The 13,926-nt window shown below is 31.4% G+C and overlaps 1 protein-coding gene across 5 annotated transcripts in view; it reads left to right on the forward strand.

Annotated features, from left to right (window-relative positions):
- Positions 1 to 13,926, forward strand: part of HOOK1 (hook microtubule tethering protein 1) — a 50,615-nt gene that overhangs the window by 29,789 nt on the left and 6,900 nt on the right. For all 5 annotated transcript variants that reach the window (XM_016159893.2, XM_016159894.2, XM_016159895.2 and 2 more), the window contains 9 exons: positions 193 to 303; positions 3,814 to 3,901; positions 3,977 to 4,037; positions 5,641 to 5,781; positions 7,272 to 7,365; positions 9,025 to 9,059; positions 9,598 to 9,680; positions 10,309 to 10,409; positions 13,231 to 13,332. In XM_016159893.2, coding sequence (XP_016015379.1) covers positions 193 to 303; positions 3,814 to 3,901; positions 3,977 to 4,037; positions 5,641 to 5,781; positions 7,272 to 7,365; positions 9,025 to 9,059; positions 9,598 to 9,680; positions 10,309 to 10,409; positions 13,231 to 13,332 — 816 coding nt within the window. The remainder of the gene's footprint in view (positions 1 to 192; positions 304 to 3,813; positions 3,902 to 3,976; positions 4,038 to 5,640; positions 5,782 to 7,271; positions 7,366 to 9,024; positions 9,060 to 9,597; positions 9,681 to 10,308; positions 10,410 to 13,230; positions 13,333 to 13,926) is intronic.

The raw sequence follows: 13,926 nt of genomic DNA on the forward strand, positions 1-13,926 counted from the left end.
TATTTTTGGCTAAATTGTTGGTTGTATATTTTTAAATTTATGTTAATTCTTATCTACATGCTGTTTCCACAAATATTTAGAATACATTGTAGTCTTACTATAAATTTTATTTACACTCAACTTTTCATATACCGAACTCTGAAACTATCAGTATCATATACTCTTGTTTTTCACTTTCATTTCTGACAAAAGGTTCAGGATCTACACAGTAAACTTTCCTCTGAATCCAAAAGGGCAGACACACTAGCATTTGAAATGAAGCGGCTTGAAGAAAAACATGAAGCTTTACTTAAGGAAAAAGAGGTAAACATAAATATAATTGATAAGTAATATATCTGCTTTTAGTTTTTAATATTATCTTTGCTATTCTAAGAAGAGAAGTGATATCATCTAGTCATCTTTCTCCAAAATTGAAATTATTGTTGTAAAAGAAAATGTTGTAAAAATTCTTCATGCTGTTTTGATAGTTACTTTCACAAGGGAAGATGAAATAACGGAGCTGAACAAGTTCACATGTCTTGGTCCCTGTTTTCAAACTCTCGACTGTCAACTCCTTGAGAACAAAGATCATAAATGTGATTTTTTATATAGCTTTATTAAGATACAATTTACATACCATAAATTTTCCCATTTAAAGTATACAATTCAGGATATTCAGGGTTCTGCAGCCATCACCACAATCAAATTTTAGAACATTGTCATCACTCCAAATAGAGCCCCTATGCGCATTGAGTTGTAAGGGTTCTTTATATATTCTAGATACAAGTCCCTTGTAAGATATATAACTTGCAATTATTTTTCCCATTCCATGGATTGTCTTCTCACTTTCTTGATGACATTGTTTACAGAATAGTTTTTCATTTGATGAAGTCACAATTATCTATTTTTTTCTTTTGTTGTTTGTGCTTTTTGGGTGATATTTCTATGAAACCATTGAGTAACTTAAGGTTATAAAGATTTACTCCTATGTTTTCTTTTAGGAGTTACTTTTATAGTTTTAGCTTTTATTTTTAGTCTGTCATCAATTTTGAATTAATTTTTATAGAGGGTGTAAGATAGGTCCCTAACTTCATTCTTTTGTGTATAGATATTCAGTTAGTTGTCCCAGTGCTATTTGTAGAGAAGACTCTTTCCTCCATTGAATTGTCCTTGTACCCTTGTTAAAAATCAATTGGACATGATACTGTAATGATGGATACATTATACATTTGTCAAAACTCACAAAAGTAAAATAGAAAGAGTAAACCCTAATATAAAGTATGTCCTTTTGTTAATAATAGTATATCAATATTGGCTTATCAATTCTTAAAAGTAACCACACTAATGCAGTATATTAATAGTAAGGAGAACTAGATTGGGGGAGGATGAAGAGAGTACACGGGAACTCTACTTTCTGCTCAATTTTTCTGCACATCTAAAACTACAAAACAAAAGTCTATTAATTGTTTTGTCTTGTTTTTTAAGTAAAAAAAAAAGTTATTTAACCATAAATGTTAAGAGTTTATTTCTGGACTTTCAACTTTTTGTCTTTGATCTGTATGTCTAGCTTTATCTTAGTACCACACTGTCATGATTACTGTAGCTTTGTATTAAGTTTTGAAATTGGAAAGTATGAGTTCTCCAACCTTATTCTTTTTAAAGATTGTTTTGGTTATTCTGGGTTTCTTATATTTCCATATGAATCTTAGGATCACATTGTCAATTCCTACAAGATAGCCAGCTTGAGATACTGATAAGGATTGCCTGAATCTTAGATCAATTTGGAACATTGCTACCTTCATAGTATTGTTTCTTATCCTTGATTGTGGGATGACATTCCATTTATTTAAATCTTTAGCTTCTTTCAACAATATTTGGTAGTTTTCATTGTAAAAAACTTGTACCTTTTAAAACTTTATTTCTGAGTGTTTTATTCTTTTTATTACTATTATAAATGAAATTGTTTTCTCAAATTTATTTTTGTTTTTTTTTTAACTGAGATGTATAAAATACAATTAATTAATCTACACTAATCTTTTATCATGCAACATTGTTGAATTCACTTAGTATTTCTAATAGTTTTTAGTAGGTTTTCTGTGACTTTCTGTATACAAGATCAGGACATCTGCAAATAGAAATTGTTTTGTCTGTATTTTGGAAAACATTTTCATTTCATCTTTAGCTATTTAAAACTGCCTTTGCCTCTATTTTCTACTTGCAAAAGACCTCAGATTTATTCAGAGGTGAGACGTTGAGGCCCTCCCAGGTTTTTTCTGGGCATACACACAGCCCTGCATATGGCTGGGCTCCAGGATCTCCAGGAATATGTCAGAGCTTTTCAAAATTTCTTTTGGATATCTCATTTCTCATATCTTCCTTGTAAGTTTTTGACCGTGCTCTTGTTTTTCCTAACTAGCGTCCCAGCCTCTAGCAGCTGTAGTGACAAATAAGTGCAGGTAATTATTTTTGACAGATGCCTTGGGAATAGAGATTTTCTTGCATGGCAAGTACTAATCAGCTCAAATGATGAAAAATACCTATGAATGGGATTTTATAGGGCCCTGCAAGACAGGTCAGATAGTGACAATGTCTAAGGATAGGATTTTTAGGAGGAGTTTCATATCCATATCTGTTCTGGTGGCTGCTCAACTGCTACTTTCACAGCTACAGTGATTGAGAGGCTGCTGGTGTTCAAGTCTACTTCATAGCTGGGGAAAGGGTGATAGTAGTAAGGCAAAATGAAAGAACAAAAGGCTCACCTTTCTGAGATTTAGTAGATATTCTTTAACAAATTCTCCTCAGATCATTGCAAGCCTTTGGTTAATTTCCAGAGTTCTGGAAAAGTTGATTTAGACAAATACAGTAATGTTTTTATTGTATTTTTGAAAAAGCAGATTTATAGTGGACCTCATGCATGCTATAATTATAATTCATAGTGTTCAGCAGTCCCTAGGGCATCTGTGGACTCCAGCCTAAGGACTCTTAGAATCAGTTACCAATTTACTATTAGGTCGTTTTGATTCATAACATGGACTAAATAAGATTTTGTTTACTAATTTGGAATGTAACTTTTAAAATATGATTTTATATTCAAAAGTACTTTTCAAGTTCTGAGAAGATGATTTAAACATAAGCATTTTATATAGAACATAGAAATTTGTCATTGGCTGTGGGCTCTAAAATGATACAGCTAATGATATGAAGTCCTAGCATGCTGTCCTTGGGAAATAGTGTTTTTTTACAAATTCATACTTTCAGGATCCTACTTATCACTTCTTTCAGTAGACTTTCAGAGCAGTGATAAAAAGAAATGTTTCCATCATCTCTTACACACCAGACTGTATTCTAGAAACTTGACAAACCTCATCTTATTCATTACTCAGAGCACCTTCCTTTGCAAGGGTTTATGTACCAATATTTCCATTTTGCTCATATGGATACTAAAGCCAAAGAGTTGAATACTTTGCCCTGGGTAATATAACTTGTAAGTAGTGAAACTGGAATTCCAGCCATGACCTGTTTGCCTCCAAAGTCCATGTTTCTTTTATTATTCTACAATTATATATTTGTACTTCATTGCATAATTACATTCATTTTATTCAAAGATAAACTATCTAATGGGGAAATCACAAACTTTCTGCTATATAAAGACTAAGACCATTATTTATGGGATTTATGCAAGAGAAAATTAGCCCTTAGTACTAAAACTTACTAACATTTTTAATTAACTAAGCAACAATTACCAAATTAACTTGTCAAGATAAATTATTGTAAGCATAAAATACACTGCCTATGGGCAGAATTATATGTTTTGCTTAAACAATTCTTTTTTAGAGACTAATAGAACAACGTGATACTCTGAAAGAAACAAATGAAGAGCTGCGATGTTCCCAAGTACAGCAGGATCACCTAAACCAAACAGGTAAATGTTGGATTTAAAAGAGTTTTTTTTAATGGTAGAATTACCGAAATGTTAATCTGTTTCGTTATTGTTTAGATGCATCTGCTGCAAAGAGTTATGAGAATCTTGCTGCTGAGATTATGCCAGTGGAATATAGGTAAATTTGTTTTTATTAATTGATAATCCATAATTAATATTAGAAATGTGATTTCTTTTTTTTTTTTTTTTGGTAAATATTTTAGTCTTTTAAACTTTTCATTTTGTGAGTCATAGAGCTCGAAATTACTTTGTTTCATCTCCTTGAATTTTCTAACTTAGATCGTTATTGCTACTAAAACAGTTTTTAAATTTATCAGAAGTAAAATTTCACAAACTAGCTCAATGATATATTCTGGTTTTTATAATATAGCCTTTTTTCGTGTTGAATTTCTTTATCCTTAAAGTCTATAGAAAACTTTTAATACATGGCATTCAAATCCCATGGGTTAAAAATTTAAAAAGTGAGGGGAGGAGCTATTACTAATAGCAAAAGGATTAAGCAGAAGTTAAATAAAATACAAATTTTAGGGTTCTCTCTTCACCCAACTTTTATCTTGGTATTTTGGTATTTTACAGCTATGTTACTTATAGCCATTTGACTAATTGGTATTTTTATGGTTTTATTTTCATTTTGGGGGCAACAGTTTTATTTCATTACTTCAAATTCTACTCTTTATAAATGACTTTATTGAAACATAATTCATATGTTTAAAAATGCAGTTTGGTAGGTTTTGATATAATCACAGAGTTATGCAACCATCCTTGCTATCAAATTTTAGAGCATTTTTATCTTCCTCAACAGATAACCTGTACCTGTTAGCAGTATTTCTCCATTCCTGCTTTCCCTCTAATTACATCCCCAGGCAACCAATAATCTATTCTTTGTCTCTATCCATTGGACATTTCATATGTATGGAATCATACAATATGTGGCCTTTTATGACCGACTTCTTTCACTGAGCATAATGTTTACAAAGTCATTAATTTTCAATTTGTTTAGTTTTTGGTTAAAATATAGATCCTTACATACTAGACTGGAAACCAACTTGTACTTTTTAGTTATTAATAACTAGTGATATTAATATTGTTTTTAAAAGATGAGCCTATTAACATCATGGTGCTGGCATTAAAAGAACAAAAATTGAGATTAAATGAAATTAGTTGCTTTTGTGGAATGTGACTTAGGAGGGCAGCAGGTAGGTGATCATTACTTTTATATTTAATACCATTCCTATAATTTGCATTTTAAAAACATATATGTAAACCTTTGATAAATTTTTTTCTAAAATCAAAAAATCTGGAGATAGTCCTGTAACTGCCATTATCATAAAAGTATATTTAAAAATTTTAGTCAAACTTTAGTTTCTTAAATCTATTGCTTTTCATTTGTATGTTTTCTAAGGATATGCTATATACTATCTTTAGCAAATAACTTCAAAATTATCAAAGTAAAATAATTCATATTATCTGTTAGGAATTTACATAATAAATATTTAGTGATATATAACATAGTCTTATATCTCTATACCTTTAAAAATATACTACTTGTTTTTTGAGACTTAGTTTTACAATGATGTAGTTTTTTCTTAAAAACTTTCGGAAGCTTTGGTAATATTTTAAAACAATAGCTATTGAGTGGACAGGAATTTCCTATTTCTAAAAGAATATAAAAAATCTTACATTTAAGACATTTAAAAACAAATTTTACTTTTCATCATCAGGGAGGTGTTTATTCGACTGCAACATGAAAATAAGATGCTTCGCTTACAGCAGGAAGGCACGGAGAACCAGCGTATTGAAGAACTTCAGGAGCAGCTAGAACAGAAGCACCGCAAGATGAATGAACTGGAAACAGAGCAAAGGTGACTCACTCCTTTATAATTGGCATGGTGATTTAATTACCTAATGACAAAGTCTTGATTCACAGAAGTGGAAAATATCATTGTAGTTAAAATATTTAGGATTTTTAGAAGATTTTTATTTTTATTTTATTTTATTTTATTTTTTAGTCTCAATACCCATTACTTTTACCAGACTTTGTTAATTAGGTTGCTTTTTCTTAAATTTTATTTAGATGTCTTCACAATTGACAGAAAATTAAAAAATGAATGACAATCTGGCTTTTTGCTGCAGTCTAGTGCATAGATGGGACAGGTTATGGAGTGAAATTTAAATCCCATCTCTTCTTAAACGATTTGATTCTGGGCAAGTTACTTAAATGAACACTTGGTGTCTTCAGCTATAAATTTGAGGTGATACCTAATTGCAGGTTATGAATATTACAGACAGTGTGTTTAAAGTAAATGGTGTACTTATGTGATGACAATGAGGTGCTCAAAGATTGTAATATTAAAAATAATATTAACATATATGTAGTGCTTACTATATACCAGGTACTTTTATAAGCACATTTTTGATATTAATTCAGTAAGTCTTCACAATGCTAACCTGCCCCATATAAATAGCATACTTATAGTAAGCGTATTTAGATTTATTTGACCAACTTTTCTTTATTGGATTGTAGAGACCACTAGGAATTTTAGAGACATTTGAGCCTTGTCTCTCATACTTGTATGCACACTATTACATCAACTGTGCTTAAAAAAGAATAATCTTTTAGCTTTCTGGAGAAACCATTATATCCTATATAGTTCAATATCATTCGACACTGGAGATACTAAGTTTCAGTTTTTAGAGAGTTAACATAGGAAGATAGGTGAAAATTTTTATATATATATCAGTATATAATTAGAGGGAGAGACAGAGACAGAGAAACAGACAGAGTCATACAGAGTGTCAGACAGGTGCTGTCTAGCTGGTAACTTCCAATGGAGACAACTCTTAAACAGGGTTTTAAGGAATGAGATGATGCCAAGTTAAAAATCTTCATTAGTTGCTAGTGCCAATCTCTTTAATTTAAATAACAAGTCATGAAGAAATAATTGGAAAATAGTGACCTTCCTCTTCTCCCAGTACATTGTGAAATCTGAAATAAGAAAAAGAAACTTAGTGTTTATTCATTAAAAATACAACTGTAGGAAAATGGAGTTTGTTTTCTCATTTTTACACCAATGCATACAGTGCAGAAATGCTGTGTTTTTGCCACTGACACATAAAGTACTTCAAATTTTTAAATGTGGGTATATGTGCTTTCAGGATAAAAATGTCTTCTTTTCCTTGAAAGCAGACTGTTATATACTATATATTATACCTAGTTACAGATAATTATTTAACATTTGTTACTGCTATTGAAAGTATACTTTATGAGTTATATTACAGAAATGCAGCTTATACATCCTTAATTACTTTGACTTTCAGTACAAATAAACATGTATGATTCATATTAAAATAGACTGAGCAAAGAGCGCATCCGAGAATTACAGCAGCAGATTGAAGACCTCCAGAAGTCTTTACAGGAGCAAGGCTCAAAGTCTGAAGGAGAAAGTGTAAGTAACTTAAAAATTGTACTAATTCTGCTGTGTATGGACTCTCTATAATAGTTCCTGATACCCAAATTAATCTTGTATCTGAACATGCTACTCTTATCATTAATGGTACCCTTAAATACCGTATATATCTGCATAACAGATGCAGTAATTTTGCCAATTTGGAGCCTGTACATTGATCATATGTATTGGAAGGTGATTTCTATCCTATTTCAACAGCTATACCAAAGTTCATGGTAATTCCTAATTGAGAGCGTGCTACATCTGAGGCCTTCACAATTCTGCTGGGATCCCAAAAGGGCTGGCCTGAGGAAAACCCTAGTGAGAGTAAGCAGCAGTCAGAATTGAGGAAAACTTCTAATAGGAAAAGAATGAGAAAATAATTTCTACCAAAAGAACATCCAAGAAGTATTTCATACCACCCTCCACAAGGACAGAAACCTTAATGCAGTCTCGAATACATTACCCCTTATGTCTTCTCTCTTTCTATGCTGACTCATGACCTGCCATTTCTAATGAATTTTGATGGCAAATATTGTGAGGGCAGAAATATGAGGACTTAGAAGAGATCAGACAGCCTAAATATGCCTACCAATGTTTTTTATAGTTTGATATCTATATATAGAGGGGGAAAGATATAATAATCAACGGAGGGATATATTTAACTAAAACAACAATAAAAAGATAGGACTAGCTATGTGTTAGGCAGATATTGATTAGACAGAATGGTAGGCAATTCTACTTGTGTTGGGGGAGAAATCTAGGGGAGCATAAGTATTAAAGAGATGAAAAGGAAGATTGAAAGGGTTACGTTTCCTTTCTGTCTTTTTTATGCTTTATACAATTTTCTCTTTTTTCCCTGGGGGCTTGGAAAATAGAAATCGTCTCATGCATGGCGGCATCTCATATGTGCATATATACGGTATTGTAACCTCTCTAATACAAATATATTTTTAAGGCAATTAGGGAATACTTTTAAATGAGATTTATTTGAGGGAGTACATTTTGGATTGCAGTGTTTTAAAGATTTAAAATTTCATTATTTTTTTAGAAGTTTTTGGTATCTAAATTATATTTTAGATTGTATATTTTAACCTCTACAGCTATTCAGTAGAGATACAGAACTACTATTGTGATTTCAATTCCTTTTTTTTCAAAGAGGAAATTTTATGTTTTACATTATTTTTTAACAGAATTCATTTTCCTCATTTCGATGTCAGTATTAAAGTGCTTGCATTTATAATGGTAATTTAGTTCTTTAAGTCTATTCACTAAAAGCCTAAAATCTTAAAATTTGTATTTTAAATAAATGATTCTTTAGGCATTTAAGTGTTTGATACTCCTCCATATATCACAGTTATCTTGCATTCGCTATTTTTTCTTCAAGTTCAAATGTTATTTGCATCATATTCAGAAATCTGAAGTATTTTTTCTTCTGCTTTTGTACTCCTCTAATTTCCTAGTCTCCTTTCGTTTCTCCTTTGAAGTGAAAAAATACCTAAAATTTTATGTTCTACAAGTTTATTATTAGAAATACAAATTTTTAAGACGTAACCTTGAATAATACACCTTCAAAAAGAGATAAAGAGATTTTAACATCTGGAAAATTTATCTTTACCACAATAGTTATCTTACAGCACCTGTTTTTAATTTTTATAGTCCAGCAAACTAAAGCAGAAGTTGGAAGCTCATATGTAAGTAAAACTAATATTTAATTTCAAATATGAGAGGGGAAGGGTTTTAAGGCTTCTAAAGTTAATATCCTTTTTCTGATTTTGTTTATAAAAGCAAATACCTTGATGCCAATTGAACATTCACCACTGCTACCAAAAAGTGAAAAGGTTCAACCTGCATGCCAATGATCCCAAACTTCAACATTTTTCAATTACTAATGTCATTTGAAGAGTGTATAAAGCAGGCAACTGTCACAGCTAGATTATGTGGAAATGTAGGATGTTTATCCTATAAAATATTTTCTTTAACTTTCTTAGAAAGCAGAGATAGTAAGGTGGAAAAATTTAACATTTTTGGCACCCATCATGTGCCAACTAGTTTACATCTTTACAACAACCTCTATAATATTTGGCAGGTGTTATTCCCATTTTTACAGGTGTGGAAACTGAGGATCAGAAAGTTGACTTGCCCCTAGTCCGTTAGTGTTATATGGTAGAAACCAGTTTTCATTCTTAGGTCCGTTTGGCTCCAAAGTTCCATGTTCTTTCCACTACTTAGGGAAAAACTAACAGAGGTCCATGAAGAATTACAGAAGAAACAAGAGCTCATTGAAGATCTTCAGCCAGATGTAAACCAAAATGGTAGGTATTTGTAAAAACCTGGGTCTAAGGACTTCCCTGTTTTAGTTGACGGACAAAATAACTGTGTATAAGTCTTCAAACAATGCATCAATACGTACGTTGCAAATAAGTACCATGATAATATTTAGTGATTTAAGAAATTAAATGATCTGATCTTAAAACAAAAAGGCAAAGTAAATCTAATAAATGAACTGATTTATATGTAGGAGTATCAAACTTTATAAAATATAATAGAATTAATACTATGAAATTATAAATAAAAGAATTTAAAATCAGATTAAAATGAACTTCAAACAGTATATAGAAAGAATAATTTATATTCTCTTATGATGATTGTAATTACTTTGTAAGGTATATTTGCTCATTGAAATACTTGGTAGAAAGGAGAGAAATAACTAGATAAAGCAGATTATAAATATTTTTTAAGAGAAAAATAATACAAAATGATCAAGGATGTAGTGTTATAGTTCAAATTTTTAGGTAAGAATTCACCACAAAGAATAAATAAAAGGTATCTCTGTGTTCTGTTATCAGTCCTTAGAAAAAAATATGATAAATATCTTTTGTGCGAGGATGGAGTATTAAATAGGTAGTAATTGATCATGTTTCATTTCATTTTCAATAATAGCGCAAAAGATCAATGAACTTGAAGCTGCTCTTCAGAAGAAAGATGAAGATATGAAAGCAATGGAGGAACGATACAAAATGTACTTAGAGAAAGCAAGAAATGTGAGTGACTTATCTTACAGCGTTCAAGTCTTTGTGACTCAAGTTCTAAACAGTCCTGTTCCACCTGTTTGTACTGCTCTTGTATATAAATCATGTCACCTTGCTCCCCACTACCCTTCCTTGCTGGTCAGGTTCCTGGTGTGTCTGTCTCCATGACAGTCCTCGTGTTCTCTCCCTCTCACACATCAGCATTAGATAAAATAAGCACATGGCTTATAGAAACAATTTAAACAGGGACTGTAGAGACCTCCTTAGAGAAAATGACTACTCTAAAATATGGCGTCTTTAGCTCTTAAAAGGAAGGCCCATTCGCCATTTGTGAAAATTTAGCTTTTCAAACTTGTTTGAAATTGTTTTAGCATTTAGTCTATATTAGATGATTCAACACTGTTGTAATGTTCACCTTGCTAAGTATTCTTTTTCTTTATTTTACACTTTTTATTATCTGTAAGCACTGTTTTTATAAAATCTTTTATTTCTATGAATACCATGCATTTTCCTAATTAACTGTGTTCTCACTCAGCAAATGCCAATATACTCCATTTACCGAATGAAAAGAATTTTATGACAAAGCTTTAAAATACTGTAAATGTCTACTCTTTTATGTTTAAGTTTTATATGATATTCATTGAGGCATAAATAATACTGCAGCAACAGATAAACCCTAAGATCTTAAGGCTTAACGAGATAGAAGTTTACTTTTTGATCACACAAAATTTAGTCAGCAGTGGGGAAGGAACTCTGCTGCATGCAGTCATTCACGTCCTAAGCTGACAAAAGTCTCTGCCTTCTTCCACATAGGGTTTCCAGGTTCTCTTGACATTGTCCAACTGGTAGATGAGAGAAGAGAGTACGAATTCTGTAGGAGATATGTAAAGGGTCAAGCCTAGAAACAGTGTGAACAACTTTCATTCTCACTTTAGTGAGCAGAACTCAGGCAGTAGCCACATTCAGCTTCTAGGAAAGCAGGGCTTGGTAAACATCCAGTTCAGTGTCTGTCCGTTGCAAAAGTATAAATGCCTTTAGTAAGAAATGTAAAGTATAGAAAGGTTCCCAGAGACAACTGTTGTTAACTTCTTGGTGCATTTTCTTAACAATGAATTTTTTAATGCATATTTTCTCCATTCTTTTTGACCATTATATACCATTATGCGCACGCGTGCGCACACGTGCACACACACACACACACACTTATACATGTGTGTATGTATTGTATATATATCTTATGCGATTTGTATTTTTAAAACTTAATTCCTCATGTGTTGGATAAATGTAATTGAACATTTATTGAGTGCATAGTTCTACTAAGCAACTGGGAACACAGCACTAAAAAGGTAGACATCATACTTATAGAACAGACTTTGCAAAAATAAAAGAATGGTTGACTGCATGCAGGATGTTCAGTTGTGTGGGATATATCATAGTTTACTTAGTCGTCATCCTACTGTGGGAACTTATTTCCATTTCTTTTTTTGCTCATAGAAATAAGGCTATAGACAACATATTTATTTATTCAGAAAGCTTTGGACTTATTTTGGTTCATTATCTTAATCTTGTTCTTAGTTTAATAGGTCAATAAGAATTATTAGGTCCAAGGATAGGAACATTTTATTTAGATGCTTGATATATTTCTAAATGATTCTCTAAAAGGATTATAACTAATTGGGAAAAAAAGTGACAATACCATATTCTTGCCATCATCAATACTATCATTTAAAACACAGTTGCTTATTTGATAAATACAATTTCCTTTTTTCTTTTCACAACATTTGGAGGAGAGGTTACAATAGTAAAGTAGGTCTATTATAGAAAATTTACAAAATGTAAAGAAGTCGCAGCCATACTTTTTATTACTTACAAGTAACAAATTACCATTTTTTTGTAATTAAATTATAATTTAATTATTTAATATGTTCATTTGTATGATGTGAGCTCCATGAGGGCCGGCATCATATCTATTGTAAACTGCTCTGTCCCCATCTGTTGCGGTGCCTACCAAATTCGGCACTCAGTAAATCATTTTGAATGAACCACAGTGATTCTTAGGCATATTGTTTTCTAGTCTTTCTTCTTTACCTCTGTAAAATAATGACATTTTCCTACCTCATTAAATAATTCTAAATATTTTTAATAAATTTATAATTACATCGTACAGATGGCCTTATTATTGGAAATATCTTTTTTGCTTGTAATTTATTCCTGACATTTCTAAATTGATTTCCTGCCATACTGCTGACTACATAGTTTAGCTAAATCTCTGAACAACATTATGATCAAAGATCTTGTTTTACATAACTTTTAGTAATTTTCATAAATGTGATTGAGCACCAACCTAGTATTTGTAGACAAAGTCATTAATATCTGTTATACTGATCTTATATTTTAGATTACATTTAACTAAATAGTGGTAGTAAAAAAGATTGTTGCTAATGTACAAATATTACTCTTGTACAATCAGCAAGTTCCATTATAATTATTGAATTTTAATATTTTTAGAAATACTTAAGTCCGATAAATGTGGACAGGGTTCCTCAGTGCTCAAAGTTTGATAAGGCTAAATAACTATCTCTGTTTACTGAGCTTTGGAGAAGGGAAATTTGATTTTGGGATGGGGATCTTCCCATTTTTGTACTAAATTTTTGTACCATTTCTCAGCTATAGAATAAGTAATTTTGTTATTCAATTAGATTATAAGACAAACTACAGTTAGCTCCTGGGCCACTTCTGGATGATTTTATACTTACCTCGATTTTATAAACTATGTTCTTGTATTTCAATATTTGCTAAGATAAAGTGTACATAATTTTTTTTCTTTAAACAGGTAATAAAAACTTTAGATCCCAAGTTAAATCCAGCATCAGCTGAAATAATGCTACTTAGAAAGCAGTTGGCAGAGAAAGAGAGAAGAATTGAAATTCTGGAGGTAAAACATCCATATTCGTTCATCTTCTTAATTATTATGGGTAATCCTGATAATTAACTCCTCTCATATATTTGCCATTAATGATCAAGTTTCACAAGATGTTAGACATGTCTTTGCACTGAGTATTTTTATTGTGGAGTATCTCACTGGCCCACAAGATTGATCTCTCTGTAGTTTATGTACCCTGCTGCATTGTTTCTCCCTCTGTAACAGCCAGTCACATGGATATCTCTTAATTTTTTATAGAATCCTGTTGTAATGCTCCTTTTAAAATTATGCGGATGTGAAACCAAGCTCACCTTTTAAAAAGGGTACTGTACTTAGTTAACCAGATATATCTTATCTCTTTTCCCTGTTCCTCGCCTAAATTCAAACTTACCAGTTGGAATTCATGAGAGAAGGAAGTACTTCAAAATTTCAGTAAACCCTTGAACTAAAGTGGCAGTCTGTTATTAATCATGCAAAGTTATGTTGGTAAATGGCATGTTCTCATTAATTAGTGGAGTCTTTAAATTTAAAGTTATTTTTGTGTCAGCGATTATATCCTTTTTACAAGCTGGGTTAAGTATGTCAGTATGGAATTGTTCTTAGATT

The sequence above is a fragment of the Rousettus aegyptiacus genome, unplaced genomic scaffold, assembly GCF_014176215.1.
Source record: "Rousettus aegyptiacus isolate mRouAeg1 unplaced genomic scaffold, mRouAeg1.p scaffold_m13_p_1, whole genome shotgun sequence".
Taxonomy (NCBI): domain Eukaryota; kingdom Metazoa; phylum Chordata; class Mammalia; order Chiroptera; family Pteropodidae; genus Rousettus; species Rousettus aegyptiacus.